Source organism: Protopterus annectens, chromosome 10.part0 (assembly GCF_019279795.1).
Source record: "Protopterus annectens isolate FY-2018-M chromosome 10.part0, PAN1.0, whole genome shotgun sequence".
Taxonomy (NCBI): domain Eukaryota; kingdom Metazoa; phylum Chordata; order Ceratodontiformes; family Protopteridae; genus Protopterus; species Protopterus annectens.
The window spans coordinates 159,231,583-159,255,423 of record NC_056744.1 but is presented as its reverse complement, the minus strand read 5'-3'; the positions used below and the strand labels follow the sequence as shown (position 1 = coordinate 159,255,423).

Sequence of the window (23,841 nt, the reverse complement as noted above, 5' to 3'; positions counted from 1 at the left end):
AGCACAGAGCCCTGGGGTACTGATCTAGTGACGGGTTTCTTGTTGAAGGTGGTCTCACTGATCCTGACTTCTTAGGTCCTGTTGTAAGCCAGTCTAGAAAGGAGTCTAGAAAGCCTGTTGTAAGGCAGTCTAGAAAATGATGTAGGGATTTTTGCCTGGCTCAGAGAGCTCATTAACAATGCCAGAGTGGGGTGTTGTATTGAAGGCCTTGATGAGGTCAAGATACGCAGTATGTACTGTTTTTCCCTTGGCCATTGCCTTGGTGACCTTCTCATAGAAATCTGCCAGGTTAAGTAAGCATGGCCTACCCGTAGCAAAGCAAAATTGGGATGTGTCCAGTGTGTGTAGGTCGCCAATGTCCTTGTTTATCTTTTCCATGATATTTCATTCCATGGGTTTGTATATTAGGTTTGTTAGACTGATGGCTTTGTTGTTCCTTAGGTCAGCTGATGCTCCACCCTTGTGGAGAGGAATAACTGTTGCATTCCTCCATTCACTTGGAATGTAGACTGTTCCAAGGCTGTAGTTGAAGAATGCCTCAAGTGGACGTGATGGATCATGTTTTAGAATGTTCAGCAGGCAACTGGGGATGCTGCTGGGACCCATGCAGGCTGTGTTCTTGGCTTTAGGTAGTGTTGCCAGCACTTGGTGCTTGCTAATAGTTAGAGGTAGTATGTTGGAGGATATTTCACCTGGTGTAGCTGGGGGGAGTGTGGGATGAAGATTGAACTGAATTTATCAGCCAGAAAATTTGCTATGTCACCCTGACCGGTGAAGGCAGTACCATTCACTACCAGTCAACACACTACTGTGTGTTACCTTTAAGGTATTGGACGTAGTTGAAGAAGGTCTTGTGATTGTCCTTAGCCTATAAGGCTATCTAGACCTCGTAGTTGGCCTTGCTGGACTTAATTTGACCTCTTAGTTTCTTGTTTAGTTTTATAAGAGAACACTTGTCTTTAAGGGAGTTGGTCTTCCTGGTTTTGGCCATGAGTTTTTTCTTTTATTATATACCATGTTAGGGTGAGGATTCCAGCAGTCGGGTTTGTTTTTAATGTTTGTTTTGCGTTTACTTGTGGTAGATACAGCAGCTTCTGTGGAGCCATTCACATGTTTTTATGGGGACTCTTCTGCATAGGTTGCTGTGGTCTCAGAGTTAGCGGGAGCCTTGAATTTGAGAAACTGTCACTTAAAAGGATATAGTTTGCCTTAGAATAGTTCCTAAATGTTACTGGTTCAGTTGGGTTTTCCAAGCTGAATTTTACTTCAAAGGACCCAGCTTTCTGATCCAAATTCATTAGTTAGGATGTGACATGGGGGGGGGGTCTAATGCTCTCTCATGTTGGTGAGTATGAGATAGCGTATGTTTGATCCTCTGGTTGGAGCATGCACTATCTGTTTCAGGGTGTTTGTGTTACTAAAGCCCAAGAAGCATTGTGCATGTGAATTTGAGGCAGTGTCATTTTCCCAGTCTTTTCAGAGGTAGTTAAAGTCACCCATGAATAGGGTGTTTGGATGGATGGTGAGTAAGAGTTGTGAGACTCTAGGGGCATAGATGGTGACCTGTAGCTAGCCACAATATGGTGAGGGACCTTACCACATTGATGTTCACATGGTATCATCCTGTTTAACCAAACTGGAAGTAAGTCTGTGTTGTTGTTGGTCTAAATGTTTGAAAGGCTTGGAAAAGATGCTTTTTGTTTTCCTTCATTATTGTTAAAACATGGAGTTGTAATACTATCGAGGAATTGAAAAAAGGACTATAAGTACAATAAATATTTTTTTTTCTAGAGTAAAATGTACCTAAAATGCATTTTATTTACTAAAGTAGTCTGAAGGATATTACTGTTTTGTGAGACACTGAAGTACAGTTCAAACTGGGGGTCACATTACTATTTCTTATAAGTTAGTAAGACTGGTCATTCTCAGCTCAATAAACAAATGGTTATTAATAGACAATGGAGATAAGAGATTAGTTGAGAAGCATGGGCAAGAAGTAGGGGGCTGTAATAAATGTAATCCTGTGACAATGACTAGAATGTACTAAGATGCAAATGAAACCTAAAATTAAAGAAAGTATTATAACTAAAACAGAGAATTTGACACACGAAAGCTACTGTAATAATATGAATATTCAGGGAAGAGTAGAATAAAATTAGAGGCATGAACATAAGCCAGTGACATCAACCCCAGTTGTCTTATGCATTGTGCAACCTCAAACAAAGTAGTAAGATGGCAGGGTAGACTTGTGTGCCAGGGATGACTCAGCAGGACCCATGGGAAGGTGAATGCAACTCTACACATGTATATAGTTATTTGAGGGGGAAGCTGACTAGAGAGACAACTGCTATAAAACAGGAGAAAGGAGTGTAAGGAATAAAATATTTGAGTGTGTACGAAAAGGCATAGTAGGCAGGCAGTTAATAAGAAGCCATCTTTCAAAAACAAACAGAAGGGGGTTGACAAGAATAATCATATCATTTTTTCACTTACCTAGTGAGGCGAGGGCTGAGCCCCACCAGACCTGTCGTTTTTGGCTTCAAGTGCCAGGCATCCAGGCATGACCTGCTCTGGGGACAGTGTCAGGTGGGGAGTTTGAGTGGGGTGGTACACCTGTCAAAGACTAACGCAGGTGTCCTAAGGTGAGCTCAGGGAGAACAGAAACCTCCCATGGGGCAGAAGGGCAAAAGCTCGCTTGATTTTGATTTTTAGTATGAATACAGGCCATGAAAGTGGGGCCTCACAATCCTTCTAGCTTACTGGGTTTAAAGCAGGAAGTGTCAGAAAAGTTTTGAAAGGAATAACTAGCTTGTGGCAGCCAAGCATTCGTAGTGACATCACTTCTGATCCTTCGATGTCGGCTCTTGCTATCATTGTGAAACAGAATTCACCAAGAGTTGGATTGTTCACCCACTAATATGGAACGTGAGCTGGGTTTAGACCGTCATGAGACAGGTTAATTTTACCTTACTGATGATGTGTTGTTGCAATAGTAATCCTACTCAGTACAAGAGGAACCGCAGGTTCAAACATTTGGTGTATGTGCTTGGTTGAGGAGCCAGGGGTGCGAAGCTACCATCTGTGGGTTTATGAATGAATGCATCTTAAGTTAGAATCCCACCTAAATGTAATGATACTGCAGCAGTGCAGATCTCCAGTAGGCCAGGGATAGCTAGCTCATTACTGGCTTGAAGCATGGAAGAAAGGGTGATGCCTCTCTCCTCCAGTACACTGCACATTCGTGGGGAACTAGGTGCTAAATCATTTGTAGACTACCTGATTCACCTAAAAGTCAGAATCCCACCTACTTGTAACAATACCAAAGTGCTGTGGACCTCCAGTTGACCAGGGATAGCTGACCGCAAGGTCATTGAGGAATGCCACTCTTCACTGAGTGAGACCTGTGCTGAGACCTATGAAGGGAGATTAGAGAAGAAAAGAGAAATTAGTATGGAAGTTTTATGAGGAAGGAAGGATAAATCAGCAAAGGTTATAAAGGAAGTGTTTCTTAGGGTGGTAACTTTTCATGAGGCTATGAGGGTGTTGTTTGGGATCTGGAACATGATTGGGAGGCAAGAGGATGTAGCTAGGGGACCCAGGAAAAGGAACATGCAAGAAGAAGGCAGGTTTTTGAGAGAATACCAGAAGGGGGTTGGCATGATAGCTGTAAGGGAAGTGATGTTTAAAACAAGACGAAAAAAGTCATACTTTTTACTCTCTTCTGCATAATGTTTGGTCGAAAATAGAATATTAAGTATTGAGCATAGACAAGGAGAGCTGGAAATGATTTGTGGTATTCTTATGATTTCAGACCTTGCAATGGTTTCTCTTTCATATGTATTCAGAAAGAGAAAGTACTGCCGAGGCATTGGAGATTAGCAGATTATTGGTTCAAGAGAGAGAGAGAGAGAGGAAGTAAGAGACTGGCTGAGGAATGAGGTAGGGAAACAAATAGATATGATAGTAGGCTTTGATGCAGAAGAACTGGATAGACTGAAAGAAAATCTAAGATATAAGATAAAAGAAAAAGACAGACAAGACAGCACATTGGAGATGAACTTGGCAGAGCAGAGTAGAAGAATTAAAGCGCATGCAGATTAAAGAGAGGACTCGAGGTAAAATGGAACAGTTAAGAGAGAGAGAGAGAGATGTAGGGAACAGCAGAGGATAACTGATGAGGCTATATGTAGGAAAAAGGTAGGGATGGAAATATTAATATTTACAAACACCCAAAGGGAAGAAGAGCTGTTACTGTACACCTCAGAGGAAAAAAAGTGGAGAAAGTATACTCCTGAACAGCGATGAGCACTCCCCAAAGGATTAATACTTTAAAAGGTTAATTGCAAGAATTTGAAGAATACTATATGAAGCTTTATACAGAGCACAAGGAGGTGACAGAGTTTGGCAGGGCAGATGAAGTGAGCTGGGAGAAGATAGTTTTACCAAAAATAGAAGAAGGCTTTGGCATGGAGCCTTTGAAACCAATAATAAAGAAATAAATTTAAAAAGATACTAAGACAAATGAAAAGAGGCAAAACTCCTGAGTTAGATGACCTCCATAAAGTAGTGTGGGAATTGTCATAGGAGAAACTAACAGAGTGTTGAACAAAGTTGTTTAATAAAATATTGGGAGGGGAACAGTGCCCAAATCATGGAATGATGTGGTATCATCTGTAAAATATAAAGATGACAAAGATCCAGGATCCGCCCCCTCCTACAGACCAATATCCATACTTAATCACGATTATAAATATTTTACATCAATTTTAGCAGAAAGGATGGCAAAACTGATGATAAAAATAATCCATATAGACCCTACTGGAGATGTGGGGGGAAGGCAGACAGCAGGTAATTTGATTAAAACAATGTTGACAATACAAGAGGCCCAAGAAATAGAAAATAAATTTGCAATTTTATCCTTGGATGCTGAAAGGGCATTCAATAGGGTCAATTAGACTTATATATTTTGCACTTTGAGAGGGTTTTTGGTTTCATGAAAGATGACTGTATTTGTTGGAAAGGTTATATAGAAGAATCAAACCAATAATAAAAGTACAGGCAGGACTGTTGGAAGAGTTTGAATTAATTTGAGGCACTAGGCATGGATGCCCTCTATCCCCACTGCTGTTTGCAGCATATGTTGAACTGCTGACGATAGAATTAGAAGTGAGATACAAAGGTTTCAGAGAGGGTATAGAAAAAGGAAGATTATGTTGTATGTTGATGATGTGCTCTTAATGTTAACCAATCCAAAGGAAGATCTAGGTTGGCTGTGGACTATGAAAGAAAGCTTTGGAAGGACCTCAGGATGTAAAGTAAATCAGCAAAAGACAACAGGCACTATGAATGAATACAGATAAAGAAGATATACAAGGTTTGAGTTACTGATAGATGTGAAAAGATGAGATTACATACTTAGGGGTATAGGTTATGAAGTCAGTGGAAGACTCACAAAAGGTAACATATGGAAGGTTCAAGTTACAATAAGAAAACAGCTTATGAAATAGAAGCATTTAAAACTGGAATATGCACAGAAGTACAGTTAATAGAAATGAGAATTCTCCCACTTATGCTATACCCAAGTAAGTATTCTAGAAGGTACCAAAGTACAAGACATTACAACAGTTAAATAAACTCATTAGAGAATACTTTTAGGAGGAAGAAAGTCTGAAAGTGTCCTGGGATATGGCAATTGCATGACAGACCTGAGAAGAGAGGATTGGGGATGCCAGTGTTTACAAACTATATGAAGGCCTGCCAAAGAGCTAACCTGGTGAAATTAATAGATATAGCTTATATAGCAGATTGGAGGGAAGTGGTTTCAGAATGAGAGCAAGGATTAAGGAGAGGGGACAATCTTTGGGAACCAGTTCTAATGGTGGAAAAATATAGAGGTTTTCCACACAGATGTTATGAGAAATAGCTAATGTGGTTAAAATATTAGTAAGAAAACCAGAATTGAGTGAATGGACAGAAATTTTAAATCCTCTAGGGGAGAATGAAGGTTGAGAAAGATAGGGAGTCACTGTTATGAAAATGGAAGTAATGGGGTACAGGAGTAAAATATTGGTTGCAGGTATTGTAACAAAGGAAGGTTAAAGAATGGGTAAGCTTAAAAGAAGAGTGCAGTTTACTGGAGGCTGTGGCTTGGGAATATAGAGGTATTGTAGCAAGATGAGAAAAGTTGAAAAGAATAATTTGGCAGAAGAATCCAAACCCTAATGTCTTACAAGCAGTAGAGAAGGGTAGACAAGGAAATTTGGCTAGTTGAGTTTTAATAACTAGGACACTAGAACTGGTGAGAAGGAGTTATATTAATATGAAAGGCAAGGGAAAGGAAATCTGGAAAGGAGAGCTGCAGGAGAATATAATAGAGAAAATATGAGAGAGATAATAGTAAGGCTGCCAGAATTACAGAGATTTAGATTTTTTTGCCTAGCAATTCCTGCAACAATATTTTTACACACCAGTGAAATTGAACAAGATTTTTTTAGGATCTACAGAATACTGTTAGCGATGTAATACAGGAAAGAGGGATTCACAATGCTCAATTTTAAGAATATTGTGAAAGGAAATAGGTAATCTATTAGGAAAAATAATGGAGAGGGATCTGCAACTTAGAAGACAGTTGGTACTGTTGGGGTCTGACCCACAAATACAGCAGGAAGATAGACCTTCAAATAGCAGTACTAATGCTGGCAGTCAAAAAAGTAGTAACTAAAAGATGGAAGGAAAAAGCTCCTACATGTGAGGAAGTATTAGAAATATTAGAAGTGATAAAAAAGTAGAAAGAAAAGGGTTGGCTAAAGGAATAAAGAAAAAGTGTGAAAATGGGTAACAGCTTTACTACAAATAGGTGAAGGGAACTGATCAAAGAGTAAAACTGGGATCTCCCCCACCACCATTCTTTTTTATTTTCTTTGTCTTGTAATATATGCAGACTATTGAAAGAGGAAAACATAATGTCACAGTTTAAATTACTTAAACTGGAAAGCATAATGCCACTGTTTAATACAAGAATATAAAAGGCAAACAATTGAAAATACATAGTCTGGTCAGAGCATGCATTAACTTGGTACTATTAGTTAGAGTTGTATAAATAATGAATATTGATAGTTTCACAATTATTTACAAAAATATACAGTTATGCAGGTGTGTGTGTGTGTGTGTGTGTGTGTGTGTGTGTGTGTGTGTGTGTGTGTGTGTGTGTGTGTGTGTGTGTGTGTGTGTGTGTGTGGCATTTTGACTGCTGTGGGTCTGTGATCTGATGAAGTCTGTAAGATGAAAGTACTAATCTGAATGACGCTTCTTTAAATGAATACTTATTCGAGGTGAACTATTTTAAAGATCTGAAGGGATCTAATGCAAAAACTTTGGAACTTCTGAAGGTTCACTCTCCATCCTGTGTCACAACTGACTTTTGAGCTACTCCCTTAAGGATTTGGTCTTTTTAAATGTAAGTTGCCACTATTCAATCACTACCTTAGTCACACCTTAGCCAAAAACTGTGGCTTGAAACCACAGTTCTGAACATGAATAAAAGCAGCTATATTAGTTAATCAGTGATGAGATGCATCTTTAAATGCTGTTTCAGAAGACAGACTCTGTGGAATGAATGTTTCACTAGGGTGCAGAATAAATTCCTTACTCAGCAGCAGGTTGTAAATGCATAAAAACTTCTATACTACAGTGACTTAAAACTGATGAATAAAAACATACTGAATAGATGTATGTTGCTTTCCCTAAATTTCACAATAAATAGTATCGTTCTTTGCAGAAATGCTCATCTAATGCATTAATATCTGCCTATTCTCTTGAGGAACAATAAGTTCATAAGTCAAGTGGTGAGTCTGTTACATTATGAACAATGGCAGCAAACAGCTCCACATGGCAGGATCAAGAGGTGGCAGGGTTGCTTGGATAGGGGTCTTAGGACATCAGATTTTTTTTCTGCATTGCAATGAGGACCCACAGAAGGGATTTATCTCATAATTTGGCTGGTAACAAACATGTAATTATTTTTAAGACATTTAAATGATGCACTGAACATGAACTGCATCAAGAAGGAGTAAAATGTGTTTTGCATAAATTGCATTTGTATGATGTCATCTCACAAATAACAGGCAGCAGAAAACATCACATGATGACATCGACGAGTAATTGGAGTCATGATGTATTACATAGAGATACTTTGAGTGTTAAATTAATGTGTTGACATTTCTCAAACTTAAATGTTGTGTAATATCATAGTATTGAGAACTTTTGCTAGTTTTGCATCTGATTTTCATTGTTCAGTACGTATAAGCATCATTCAAAAATTAAAGCAGCATGGTTATCAAAAATTCTACCAGAAAAGTAACTTCAGAAATCAGTTGTAAATTTATTTCCAGCAGAATTTTGCAGTTTGGGTGCAGTGATAAAGGACTTTATAGATGATCAGCTGAAAATGTGTTCACAAAATATTGCAATTTATTGAAGACTGACAGTATTACAATTATTCATTAGATTAAACACCAACTTGTAATTCAGCAATAGTGTCAAAGAAGACTGAAAGAGATTAGTTATCTTTCAAAGCGGCTCAGGACAGTTTCTCTAAGAAGATAAAAGTTGTACAATTTTATTTATGTGTTCCAAGCTCTTGTTAAACCAAACTAAACAGTGAATAACATGGCTTAACATCTTAACTATCATTTAAGTTTTCCTCTGACTCTTTTTCTTTTTTATCACCTTAATTTGTCTTCTTTTCTGGTCATAAATACTTCATTATGATTTGTTGATGCAAAATGGATACCTAATATTTTGCCTTTGAATGAGAATCATGTAGAAATTATATTTATTATGTTTCTGAGTACTTAACTTTTCTAAGTTATAAAATGTAATCTATATGATTTGTTATTTTAACAACAACAACCGATGTTTGTATTACCATTCATGGTCTCTTTGTGTGTATTCATGTGTTTTTTCCATGTACTGATGTACTTCTGTCATTGTATTTCATCTTTTATTATGACAAAAGTTATGTTTCTTTTATTAAATTATTATAATTTATAGACTAAGTAAGTGGAATGATCCTTGCACATCTTTTAACTGTGGCCCATACACACAAACATATTATTGTAACCAGTCAATGGGCATGCCTTTGAGATGTGAGAAAAAAAAACTGGAGTACCAAGATGAAATTCATGCAGACACTTGGAAACCACTCACACACTAACAATAGATCAGGTTCAAACCTAGTCACATTTGCTGTAAAAAAAAGTCTTCATTTACTAGTGGACCTCTACAATTTCTTGCCTTATAAAGTTTTGCCCTGTATGAAGAACATTGAAATTTTCAGTATAAAACATCAGTAAATGATCCAGCTATGGACACTTGATGACATCCTTGCAGAAATACAGTGAACTAATAACCTCTAGACGTGTGTTAAGCACTTGTCTCAGTCTGCATTTGGCTCTCTAGTTATAAAGATGCATATTCAGTCAAAGAAAGTAACCATGCACTTCTTCGTGTTCAACAGGGATGAGTGGTTGCAACTATTTTATGGGGTACTGAAGATAATAATCTTTTATCATTCATGAAAAGAAAAAAAAACATGTATATAACTTCTGTTTTTATTTCTGGGACATGACACAATCGAGTATTGACATTCGTCACTGTTGTCGGGGAGTCACTGACACTAATGAATGGCACCCCTAGTACTGAAGAGTGTGGGTATTTTTGAGACACTGCTGTGGATAAATGGGGTGCAGCGTACCTCTATGATACCAAAATAAACAGAAATTCAGAAATTGTAGTTAGCAATATATTGAGGTACTTACATACAATGTTATCTAAAGACAAATCCATTGAATGAGGGATCGGTCGGTGCAAATTGTTCAAAGTAAGTTTCACTGAAATACAATTTGTTTGAAAGCCTGTTGCACTGAATGAGCTATAGCTGGATGTATTGTTGTAATACAGAAATAGAAACACTTAGATTTTAATTAAGAAGCTTTAGTTGGTGCTTGGGGTGACCTATACATAATCACTGCTGATGTGGTTTGTATATAAGCACTGGCAGTTATTCTCTGGGTTCTGTATTTTCACTTTTCGACATCGTTGTATGACTATAGAGTTAGTATATATATTTTAAAAGTTCTTGTATTCGTTGTATGAAATATTTAGTCAAACATTAGATAACTTCATATAAAGTCTAGCACAATATATAACTTCATATAAAATCTACCATCATTAAGTTGTTTAAGAGCTTCCCATCATACAAAAGCCAGTCCCAAACAACACCCCATTTTGCCTGCTTGTGTGAGTACAACATCCTGCTGTGATTTCAGTTTTTCAAAGATATTCCTAGCCATTTTGTGAGATAATTATATCTATAGCAGTTGTTAAACATGCTTTTAATAAAATGCAAGTCTTTAAAAATTGCAAATGCTCTCACAAAAGGGTGATGGAGGAATGAACACTGAGCTTCTTTTTTTAATTAAAAAAATCATATATATCTATGTATTTATCTATCTCTATCTATCTATCTATCTATCTGTCTATCTATCTATCTATCTGTCTATCTATTTATGGGCAGTAGACAACTGACTGAATGCCCATTTCATTAAAAGAGAACTCAAGCAAATGTCCGAAAGCCCATGACTTTAATCCAATTCAAAACAAATGAAACATGATATAATCAAAAGTACTCATGGCAAAGGTATTCAAAAACAATGCAACCATATTGGGTGGGGGGGACTCACCCCCCACATCCCCTTTTGAATATAAGATAAATTCTTTTGACTTGATGCAAGAATTGCTTGTGGATGATCCTATGCCTCTTGTATGTGTAACCTAAGGTGCACCAATGTTTTGAGTTGCATCCAGGAATGCCTATTGTATCTGGTAAATGTTCCCTTATGGAAGACATATCTGAGTTTCTTAGTATATGCCTATAACTTCTTTTTGTGGATGTTAGATCTAGGCTGCAGTACGTCACTGAATTTGTACAAGTAATCTCTGATGTGCAAGCTGAAAGGCAATTGTATCTTTGCAGCAAAGATGTTGAGTCATTAATACAAATGACTGTCTAGGAAATCATTCTTCAAAAATGCTTTTTTTAGAAAAATGATAGTTGCCATTCTAGATATGTAATCAGTCATATTCACAAAGATCAGTTTGTCAGAGTTACATGCATTTGTTTTTTAGATATGGGATTCAATAGGGTATCTTAAGACCTGGAATCCAAATTTATGTTTATATTTATTTAGGGAGTATCTCTCCTCATGCAAGGGGAGAAGCTTCATTTATGTCTATAACCGATGGGCAGCAGTACAGTCAAAACCTGAGTGAAGCACTCAGCTCAGATTTAGTATTGATTTACCATACTTTTGCTACAAATGTATTCAAAATCAAACATGTTATTAGTAAACATTGGTCCCTGTTGTAATATTCCAAAAGAGTAATTCCTAATTAGCTAGGGAAGAGTCTGAAGTTTAACGGAACATTTTAGGTCAGTTTATTCAAAGGTAATTTTTGGGGGGGAATTGTGAATTTAGCATGTGTGGTCAAAACAGATGTTTTTACATCCAGAAAACACTACAGAATGGCTATTATATCATATCAAATGTGACACCACACATATAGCTTATCTGGTACAGAGTGTATGTGGCACTTTTTCTGTGGGGTAGTCAACACATGTTTAAACAGAAACATTTTGATAATGTGAGTGCCATTAGATGATACTTAAATACTCAGTTAATTGCTGGCCCTTTGTCTTTTCTAAAAAGATTTCAAGCTTGCATAAACTAAAGCACTACTGGTGATTCCCTGCTGGGTGAGGAAAGTAAACCTATATTTTTTGTCTGTGACTTGCTGATAGAGCTGCATTCTGCTTTACCTGCTCCATTTTGTTTTCTGTTTTTTTTTGTTTGTTTTGTTTGTTTGTTTTTTTAAGAAACCTGCTTGGCCTGGTGTTTTTGTTCTATGTGAGAGGTAGTTAGTTAAATTATCTAGACTGTACATTTTACGTGTTTTTTCATTGGTTAAATTGTCTGTCGAGTGATACTTAAATACACAGTGAATTGCTGGGCCTTTGTCTTTTCTAAAAAGATTTCAAGCCTGCATAAACTAAAGTACTGCTGGTGATTCCTTGTTAGTTTTTCCAATCTACCTTCTCCTTTGTTGATCTGCTTTTTAAAGCTGGTGATTTTAAGCTGCCCACCCCTACTGTAAATTGAGCTTAATAAGATCCTCCCTTTCTACACTGCTGTTGAAGATCTTGAATTATTTTGTTTGCCTTTCCTTGTACTTACATTGAAAAAGTGCATTTGGCTCATAATTGTCTGTTCTACTTATTTATTTGCTCTGAATTCATTATCTAGCTAACTGTTGGATAAAGTAGTGAATTTTACACTCTAGCAAACACTTGTTTTTACATTAAGAGGTCAGTGGATCTACCATCTAGTTCCTGGGAGGTAGCCTGGTCTGTTTAGATTTGGGAAACACTTGAAATTTCTGCATGTCATTTTATTAGCTAGAGGGATTATTAATCAGTGTATTTTGTTTTTAGTACCTTTTTAAATTCTGTACAATTGAATGGCTGGTGGCTGTTTTATACAAAGCAAGGTACTTTTATTGAGTAATCACACTTTTATAAACTTATTAAGTTGCACTGCTGTATCTGTATCTTTACGTTTGTTTGTGATAGTATTTCTTGTCTTTTTAAGTTTGTTTGTGGTAGCATTTCACTCCGGACACTCCTTTACTGTGCTTTTACATTAGGAGGACTGGGATTATTCATCTAGTGGCAGTAGGTGTTTAGCTGGTCTATCTGAACTGGGAAACACAGAAAAGGGCTCTAAATATTTTTTTGAACTTCTCTTATATACTGCAACTGTACTGCCTGCTGCTGCTTTAAGTAGTTAATTTCACTGTATTACATTCTATCTGTTAGTTGTAGGATTGTTGCAGGTAGTTTATGTTGTCTTGTTACACTCAGGCTCCAAATCAGCTATTCTACATAAAGAAGGTGTTTTTCTGCACCCTTGGGCAGACGTATGCTAATCTAACCTGTCTGACTTGGGGATTACTGGTGGAAGGCTTATTGTGTGCTTTCCTGATTGGTAGCTAGCTTAAAACTTGTTTCTCTTTGCTTGCATTTAAGCTTCACATTTGTGCAGTGCTGCTCTTCATGCAGTGCCCTGTATATATGCAAAAGCCTATAAGGCTCAGTTTTTCACTAAACAGCTGTCAGTGAAACCCTTCCAATCTTTTCTGCTGCTCTAGGAGCAACTCATTTGTGAAATGTGTACCGTTGCCTTATTGACCATCTCTACACAAATTATAGGTCCTTCTAGTAGTCTCAGCGCTACAAGCACAGACCTGTCACATTAACCCAGTCCCTTCCCTAATAAAATGTACAGTAAGAGCCTGCTATCATGAACAGGCAGTTTCCCATCATCTCTCTGGCCAGCCTGATAAACATGGGCATCCTGAGGCAATGTAGCAGTTGTCTCATGTATACTAACAACCACTTAATCCTGAAACAAACAAGTATTTATGTGAGAGATGTAATTACACCATAAAATTGGAGGCAAGACTCTCAGATAAGGACAAATGGAATGCCAAACAGGTTGTCAGCGCACACACACACACACACACACACACACACACACACACACACACACACACACACATTCGTCCCTCACTAAATAAGGACATGACACATAAACCCACAAATGTGGAGATTCTCACTAGTAACTTACCAAAAGATCAGAGACCTCCCAAATGGAAAATACTTACACACATAATGCAGAAAACAACAACAACACATAACACACACACCAGTGTCTCAACAAATGAGCCCGTAAGTCATAACACCACAAACCCTAACATATTAGTTATACGTAACTCCACTGTGAGACACATTGATGTTCCCTCACCAGGTTGGATAAGAAACAGTTAGGTGTCGGGTGGAGGATCCATCAAGTCACTCAAGCATTCAAGTCACTCAACTACAAGTACCGGTAAGACTCTGTCATAGTCATTGTGGGAATGAATGACTTGAGATGTGCCTCACTGGACTATATAAAGAGAGACATGACTGAGCTCTCAGATTATGTGTCACAGGGAGGTATAAGCATAGCCTTAAGCAGCAGTCTACCTTTGCCAAGGATGATGCTACAATGCAAACACAAAATGGTTGACTTTAACAGTTGGCTTAGTTTCCGGTGTCAGTCCAAGGGTGTCCACTATCTGTCAGCCTAGGAAAATTGACAGGCAACTCTGCTTTGCTAGAGTTGGTCTGCCACTGTCTTCTTTAGGTTGTCAGATACTGGCAAAATAATTAACCACCCTTATTTTGCCTGTTTTAGGCAGTGTCAAAATAACCAACCTCCCGACATAACAAAATCCTCTCTAGATAAACACAGGGTACTGCTGCTTAATGCTAGGAGTATAAATAAGAAACTGCACTCCCTGGAAGCACTTTTTACTTTAGAAGATGCTGATGTCTGTCCAGTCACAGAAACATGATTCAAAGGTGGCCATGCAGGGTTACAATGCCTTCCATACGTTCAGACCACAAACTAAGCATGAAAAAAACAAAGGAGGAGGTATATCCATCTTCATTAAGGATAAGTACATCCCTAGACTGGACAAACAGTATGACTGTCTTGAGATACTCCATATCCAATTAACTATAGACAACCCCCCCTACCACATCATAGTTAGCTATAGCACCCTCACCATGAAACACAGACATATAGGCATTGATAGAGCTGATGCTGGTCTCATATATACTTTGGATGAAAAAGAAAAAAAAATGGATTAGAAAATGCATTTTAAGTATTTATGTGTGATTGCGCTTACTGCAGCAAGGTAAATGAAATGTATTATATATATAGTATATTATTTTAGGTATTTGACCTATGTTAATAGCATCGGTTTGTAAGTATGGAACAGATCTGATGCCGAGTACTTACATTTATGGCAATATAGCATTTATTTTATTTTTATTTGTTGTATATGGCTCCTATATCATGTGATGCATCATGTGATTACAAACAGGTTATATGTATGTTTTTAAGTTTCTTTATTACACCAATGAAGCTCGTTTAGTTGAGCAAAACCATTTTTTATAGTATTTCTTTCATTTAAGCTGCTGAATACATTTATTTTTCTCCCCAGTGCTGGCTTGTTTCTATACTTTTATTGTATGTTAGCCATGCAGTAGGTCAAAAGGAATTTTTGTTTGTTTGTTTGTTTTCTTGCTTTGTGTTTTAATACTGCAAAAATGAAAACTTTTAACAGAAGTTTGCAATTTAGTTTTCTACCATCTGCAGATTCATTAGTGCATAATGTTTTCATATACAAAATATAGTTATTTGTAACTCAGCCATCTGCAGTATTTATACAACAGGTACACATTAAGTCTATTGATTTGTCTTGAACACAAAGGAGATACATTCACATTAACGATGCAGCATGGTGCACCCTCCTAATAATGCAGACTTATAAATGTGATGGCTTTTTTAACTTAACACAGCTGTACAAGGTACCCTCTGGTTTGTGCTCACTTAAAATATGCTTTTAGTGATGGACAAATCTTTTATGAATACAAAGCAGCTGTACATGTATTCTACCGATTAATCTTACAGATAAAAAATAAAATGTAAATATCCACAGTTTATGCATCCAGTTATTTAATGCAGTAGATAACCAAATTTCCATTAAAGTTAAATGAAATGAATTGCTTAAGACCATGGTACTGACCAAAGGCAGACAAACTCTGATTTCCATACCAAAAATATAATTGCTAAAATATATAACCTGATTCTGATAATAAACTGTACTGACAGCTTAAACTTTCCATATGATTTCTGTTCATTCTGTCATAGTGTACAAGCAGTGGGACACGGCTTAGGCATGACCAATGGAAAGATGCTCCATGTTTTAAGCAAAATAATATGATTTTGGGTAGACAGTACTGACCAATATCAAAACAGCTAGAGGTATTCTGAGGCCGTATGCCAAACATGTAGGGCATTGTGGCTGCTGGGCAGTCTGGTATTGGCCAGACCTGTTCTCCCTGCTGGGTATTACTTGACAGAATACAGAGTTACTATAAGATCTTTTGCATTTTGTTGTTGGCAGCAAAACTACCGACAGTAGAAAGGAAGTATTTTTTTTTGTATTATAAATGAAAAAAGTAAAATCAAACTTGCAGTTCACAAGGGATATTTTTCTTTACTGCAGGGACCCCCCCCCCCTTATTTAAAGTCGATCTGCCTTTTTTTAAGGAGGTAAGCTAGCCTCTTGGCAGTATGAACATTGGCTGTAAGTGATTAATGTGTTAATGTGACACCCTGACCTGATGTACAAAATGGAAAATGTAGGGGTTGATACTGATGCTGTTTATAATTTGAAAAATAATAGCTTCTTTTGAACAGCAGCATTTTCTGTCCAATCTGTTCTTACTATTACTTAGTGTGAACCATCTTTGTTAGGAAAAATCCATCAGATTCACCTTACAAATAAACAACAACTGTGCCAAGCAAGTTTACTAATGTAGAGACAATTCTCAGCATACCAAATACTGTAACAACCCTTAGAACAGAGCATAAAGTCTTACATCGTACTGCCTTTCCAGAAAGAAGAAGAAAACAAGGAGTAACAGATGTTTGTAAATTGTGTATTTGTTGCAGCATGAACAATTGGAAAATATTTTACTGTTACCAAGGTTGAAAGATTTTCTTGCCTAGTTATGCAGTATACCTTGGAATTCATCGTTCATGCATTTTTGGAGTTTATTGTTGCAGCCAAACATAAATTCTTGAGTCACGTAAAAAAGTCTTAGAAAGAACTTATACTGGAGTGATTAAGAGAGGATGGGTAGCAGTGAGATGCACAGTGTAATTTTTGCTGGTTAGTGCAAGTATTTGTCATTCATATTTTGCATTTTGCTAATGTAATGTGTCCACATTTCATATACCAAGGCTCATTCTCTGTAAAATTAGAATTTTCCTAATATGTTCCCTTCATATTCACATACTAAGGCTGCATATCTGTGAAGCTGTGAAAACAATTGCATAATTAACCATTCTCAGTAACCATTTCCCTGACAACTATTTTTTTCCTATCTTTTTTCAGCTCGAACTTTGATTATGCATCCTCCTGAAGATCTAAGTGTCATCAAAGGTACCAAAGCAACCTTGCGCTGTGGAGTGATCCATGACCCCAGTGTCACTGTCAGGTAGTACTTAGGGAGGATAGAAAGTATGAGGGAAGATACAGATAAGAGATGCTTTTTTGTCAAATTTATATGCATCTCACTTATTCCAGTCTAAAAAATACTGTGTATTCTTTGCTACTACTTTTGATAAACTTAATGAGAACGCTGGTTCACTGCTGTATAAATTCAAGCATTCTGAATTAAAGGATAGACTGTGTCTCCCTTTTTTTTTTCTTTTTATTCAGTTTATTTTCTCTTTTAAAACCACAGGAGACTTCAAGCTGAAAGGATTGTGGCAGGCATAAATAAAATAATGAAATAACTGGAGAAACTGCTGTATCAAGTAGGCTTTTATGGAGTATAATAATACCACTTTATGCTGCCCACATAATGTTCCATGGTTTAATAACATTTCAGTTATTCAGACAAAAGCCATTCAGAAAAGATGCAGTACATAGCTGGTAAGAAAACTCTAAATTAGTGCACATCTCTGCTGTATACAATATCCCTTCCCTCTCCCATATGGATGCATTGTGCCTCTGTCCCTATAGCACATGCAGTAGCTCATATGATATGACACCCTTTGGTGCAATTCTGGTGAGTAACATTTTTGCTGAGAGTGTTACACTGAAATTGTTGGTATCTTGAATTTCAAAGTTTTATTGCCACAGAATAAAGTGACAAGGGAGTTGACCCTGGGATGGGTGAACATGCTCTTGGAGATCTGTAGTTCAAAAATCAGTTAAAATGGTGCATCCCTTTCCTAAATGTGCACTCTCCCATCACCTGTAAATTTCTGAAAATCAACAGTATTCTCTGAATGTTCATTTCCAGTCTCAGCGGTTGTTGAATTGCAGCTCCTTTTCACCACTGCTGTGGTTTTACTGGTTTCGGGATATTATGGTACTGAAACATAGCAGACTACATTATAAACATTATTTTTATTTATAGGAGATGGTAACCTTTTGTGCCAGTATACTTTCCCATCTCTAGTTAATGTCTAATGAAATGCAGGGGGACAAATGATTGCCGTACCTGTTAAAGTTTCATTGTATTAGTTTTTTTTTCTACTATTAGTGGCCTATACTCCAGGTTGATCCCAGGTACACATTTCCCCTCCTTTCAACTGAAACTTTTATCTTTAATTTTTGGCTTCTGTGTATAGCATTCTCTTTATTCTGCATCCACTGTTCTTTCCCTCTCTCCAGATCAGTTTGATATAGTTATTTTCTTATTCTTAACATTTATGTATATATATATATATATACACACATATAAGCAGCATGCTTTATTTGCTTTCACTACCACTGCTTATAGGATGGCAGTGTTAATGCTGATACCAACCAATACATTTTTATCAATATGAGATGTCTCTGGCCAAACATTTAGCAAACTGTATTAATTACTGCTTGAAAACTGACTTGAGAAACAACTGAGAGCATTACTTTTGTTGTTCTGTTTATGTTAAATGTTTCTTGTATTTTTAAACCAATCACAGGTTCTTGTGGGAGAAAGACAGTGCCATGCTCAATGTTGATGCAGTCCCTCGCATGCAGGTTGAGCCAGATGGGACACTGCATATCTCACAGACTTGGTCAGGTGACATTGGCGCTTACACATGCAAAGTAATATCAATTGGCGGGAACGCTTCTCACACAGCACACCTTATGGTCAGGTAAGTGAACTATATTGTAAGATCATTTGGAAAGTATTAACGTGCACATGGTATATCACTGTTTTTTTTTTTTATTTAGTTTGCATGTAGTACACTGATCACAATACACTATTTGCAGGCACAGCCCAGGTGTCTTCTGTTCAGGTGAAAGCTTCCTGTTATACAGTCCAATCCTTTGCTATGTGTGTGAGAGGAATATTTACTAAAGAACAACAAGTGACTGTAAAAGAAATATAAGGCGCATTAACTAAACTATTGTTTTATTCATTTACAGTAGTATGATATTGTTACTGATTGATGGTTTCATCATATCTGTATTGTTTATATATTAGAATATCCAACATTTGAAGTTAAATCTGGAATTCGTCTAATGCAGAGTCCCAAAAAAAAAGAGCTGTTTTTGGAACTGATTTTCTGCATATCACATCTTTATTAAAGATTTATTCTAGATATACTGTGGTTTATTCCCAGCAGCTCATGCCCTCAAAGTCTTTAAGGGTGTCACCTACCAACACCTTGGTAACAGTACCATCCATCCTGAAGCCTGCCATCAAGGACAGTGATATGTTTAAGGCAGTAGTAAATCTGTCCTTTTTCACTTCATGTCTACTTTTGCCACCATGGACAGAAATATCTGTTCATCTAGCCACTGCTCTTGTATGTTACTGTTTATAGTCTGTTCTGTTAGGCAGACCTCAGTGTAGTCTCCTTCTAATTCAGTCAGAGTATTATTTCCTTACTTATATTCCCTATAAAGGATTATGATGTATTCATTTGATGTAGAAAAAAAGTTACTTCCTTCTTTTCTGTGTAAAATTTCATTGAGTTGCAGATTAATCGCTAGATTCAAAAAAATGTTTATCTAACTCCAACAGTAGAAACCATTAAGATATACATCTACCAGATTCCAGAAAAATATAAATATAGTGAGGGAGTAGGGAGTAAACAAGAGAACATATATTTAAGATTTGGTTCATTATGAAGCAGGTTCTGTGTTGCTGCTGCATTCTGTTAAGCAAAGCCTTGATGAAAATTCAGCTACGTCATGCAGAAAATAGAAAGACACTAGAGCACAGACATGTGTTAATGCCTTTAACTGGCCCAGCATAAGTTTTGCAATTATTTAAGCTTTTGATCTAGCACAAGTCCTTTGCCCTTTATTTGGAGGCAAGGCTTCATGTGTAACTCCTGATTGACTGACTGTTCCACTGTCTCTGTGTTTTCTGTCACTGGATCAACACAGCATTTCTTAATTTATTTCCTACTGCATCACCCAGAAAGTCTGCATTTTATTGCAGTGACCTGACACCATATGATGGTTTTCATGAGGTGAGATAGGCCTGTATATTATGTGAACATATTAGTATGTTTGCAGTAGTTACATACTTGATAATTTTTGCTTCTGTTTTTGACAGAGAGCTCCCCCATGCACCAGGAAATCCTTCAGCAGTTCTGAGTACCATAGAGAAAAGAGCCATTAATGTCTCTTGGTCAGCGCCTTTTGATGGAAACAGCCACCTTATTCGGTACATTTTGGACGTCTCTGAAAATAGTAAGTGCTTCGTTGATAGGACTTGGTATGTGTTTTAATACTGGGCAATGATGTCTTGTAAAATGTATAGCTGCAAACTGTGTAAACAGAAAGGTAATATATTCCGTATCTGTTGTGGAAAATTATTCTCAATACTTAATATTTTTCTGTGTACTGCACACTTCAGAGCAGTATGAATTTTGTAGGACATTCTTTCTAGATGTTATGATTCGGCATGATGAGAAGTAAACATGCTAATGAAGTGACATGTGACAACTGGCGTTCTGCAACCCATAGGCTTTTGTCACTGTTTTATACAAATGAGTCTTGGTCCCTCATTTGATCAGTTTGGAGAGTGTCAGGGACAGACCTGAAAGTATAGGAGTTATAGGAACTGCCATTTCCAGTAAACATTATGTGTTGTCTCAGGATAGACAGATGGGAAAAGAAGGCTGTATTACACTAAAGGGGAAGGGGAAAACTAGCTGCTCTGGAGGATAGTCTACTCAGAGGCGGGGTATTACAAAAGTTCAGTAATGTTTCGTTTGGAAGCACTGAGGCTTGGACCTTATGCCATCCCAGCTCTTTTGAGATGATACATGGTAGACTTATCATTGTCAGTCTTTAGATGTATGTGCTTTTCTTACAAAGCAAAGAGAAAGAAATAAGGTAACTGTCTGTCTTGAGTTCTATCACAATTGCTTCACCAGTGTTTCTTATGCTGACTACAGAGAACCTATCAGCTTGCTGTCAATGACTGCCTCATAATTCTCATGGAGACTTTGCTAGCTAACGTGTAGTGGATAGATGGAAATACCGTAAGAAAAGCTTTGTTACTGTCCCCTCAATGCCAGTGCTTGGGCCACTTGCTTAGTTACTGACAAAGTACATGCTTTGTATCCAGTATTGTGCCATATGAAGCTGTAGGGGTCTCACTGTGTGGTTTTGCATGATGTGACCACCACTTAAATATTTTGACATAGTAACCACTCTAAGTCTTTGTCTGGCTTGTGATGCCTACCCAGAAAGACCCTACTTCTTAAATAGTATCCCACTTTTCCATCTTAGGGATGGAGATCTTTATTCAGGAATGCATTACATTCTGTACTTATAAACAGAGCATTCATATTTTAGATGATGATAATTTTCTAAAGGGGTGTCCAAGTCCAGACCATGGAAAACCTTCTAAATATGGAGAACTGTAATAAATTTATTCCATTAACTTCCTGCCAGGAGCCAACTATCCAAGTAAGGAAGTCCACATTACCATAGCTGTGAATCCTTGCTCCTAACATGGCCATCTGTAAATATTTTTGGAGTCGATGCCATAGGCGAAGACGAAGGGTATAAGGTAAATTCTTCGATACTCAGAGGCTAGGAAAGACATCCACATCCTACCATGATAATGCCAAGAAGGGACAATTATCCCAGCAACATGGTCTGGAAGATTTAGTATTTTTGCTTGGAAGTATTCACATAAGTATTTTAATACCTCAGACAGACTTCAGAAAAAATTTCCTTAGGTAGATAGCAAGTTCTGGAGCTATGACAGGAAAGGGAGTTGTCTGAGAATGGTTTGTGGCAGTGTAATGAATTGGCAAATTTAGAAAAACTCAACTACAGAATGCTTTGTCAGAAATGTTGGGGGAACAAATGATTGTATATGAGGAAATGATTCCTTTGAGCTAGGACACAGGATATGAGTTACCTAGACATAGCAAAGTCTTAATAAATTTAGTGCTGTTGGCTGTCAAAAAGCAATTACTAGAAAATGGAATTCAAAATCTAAACCAGTTGTAATTAAAGTGCTGAATATTGTGAAGGGGAAAAAAGAACTGGAGATGAGATCTTTATACAAGGGAATGAGCAAATTGCATAGAAATAAATGGAATATTTTGCTCGTCTGGTCAGGATAAAACAGACAAACATTCGTGGGTTCAGTTCAAGCAGCTTTATCATACACAAACGCATCAGAAATGGGGCTTTCTAACGTAAACTTAAATAAACTTACAAACAGACTACTATACTCATACATGTTAACACTTTGGCTGTTCTCTCAAAATGGCACTGCTGCCTGCACATGCTCACTATTTATATGCACTTGCCTTCATCAGGAAATGCTTCTTAAAGGTACATACACACATTGTGTTCGACATCCTCCCTCTTTGAGAAATAGGTCATATACTAAATAATAGTATTCAATGACATGCAGTTTACACAGAAATGATCTTCTGATATGTAGTTATACAGAACTAATTATTTTGCATGCGGTCATATGAAATTAGACACATATAAAACAATCATGTCCAGGTTGTTGTGTATTTTACACTAGGTCTACAAATATGACCTGGTGGTGTACATAAAAGTCAGAATTGGATCTAGCAACAGGGACTGTCTTCAAGAAATGCTCAACTTTGGGACATCTGGGACATCAGCAGGAATGGCAACGGATAATGTGACATGTTCTTTGATATGAACATTGTAAGGGTTGCTCTGAGATCTAGAGTCTACATCACAGGTACAATGCTGCAGTATCATTTCTGATACAGGAAGGAGATGCCTGTGGTTTATCCTGTTTTCTATACCTTCAGATTCCACTAAGTAGGATCTCAGCTCGCCACATATACCTCTTGTGATGCCCCTGCACTGGCCCAGTAATCAAGGAGCTTCAATCCTCACTGCTGGCAACAGCTAGGGGATGTACACACTGGGAGGATGACAAGTACACACACAGTTATGTGCAATTTCCCTTACGAGCACACAGAGACCACAGTTAGTCTGGGGCTGGTTTCTCCCTCTTTCTCCAGATCCCCAGTAAGACTCTCCATTGACACAGGTATAGGGTTGAGATCTCAGCTGAGTGGTCAAGCCAAAACCTCCACCACTCTCTTTGTCTAACCAGTGCTTCCTGTCCCTGCCTAAGTAGCTGACACAAGCACACTTTGAGATTTGATTTATATACAAACACACACACACGCACACCTGGCAAAGGCTGGCACAGGTTTACTAGCTATGCCCTCTTCTGCCCAGACTATAAGGTAGTTATCACTGTCACCAACCACTCTTATCAGCTATTCTAGGCCCTTAACAAAGGGTGTCCAATTTTACTGTGTAATGTTAAAAATAATCTAAATGGTAGTTTTGACCAAGCACCAGGCTATTAGGAGTGGCCTCTGCAGTGTCACCAAATACATATGCAAGTACTCTCAGAGCTTTAATATGCCTCACAAATATCAGTGACAAAGATAGGTTTTAAATATATTTAATAATAAATAATAAAAGAGCAAGACAATACTTGGAAAAAAACACAGTTACTTCAGAGTTCAAAATCACAGGAAACATTTTAAAACAACATTGCAAGACAGTCTCAAATAAATACAGAAAACATCTAAACTAATCTTTACTATATTCCTAACTATATCT

General features: G+C 37.3%; 1 protein-coding gene across 1 annotated transcript in view; it reads left to right on the top strand.

Annotated features, from left to right (window-relative positions):
- The window catches only part of SDK2 (sidekick cell adhesion molecule 2), a 1,526,639-nt gene that overhangs the window by 816,132 nt on the left and 686,666 nt on the right, over positions 1–23,841 (top strand). The window contains exons 11-13 of the mRNA XM_044085131.1: positions 17,131–17,233; positions 18,711–18,887; positions 20,303–20,439. Coding sequence (XP_043941066.1) covers positions 17,131–17,233; positions 18,711–18,887; positions 20,303–20,439 — 417 coding nt within the window. The remainder of the gene's footprint in view (positions 1–17,130; positions 17,234–18,710; positions 18,888–20,302; positions 20,440–23,841) is intronic.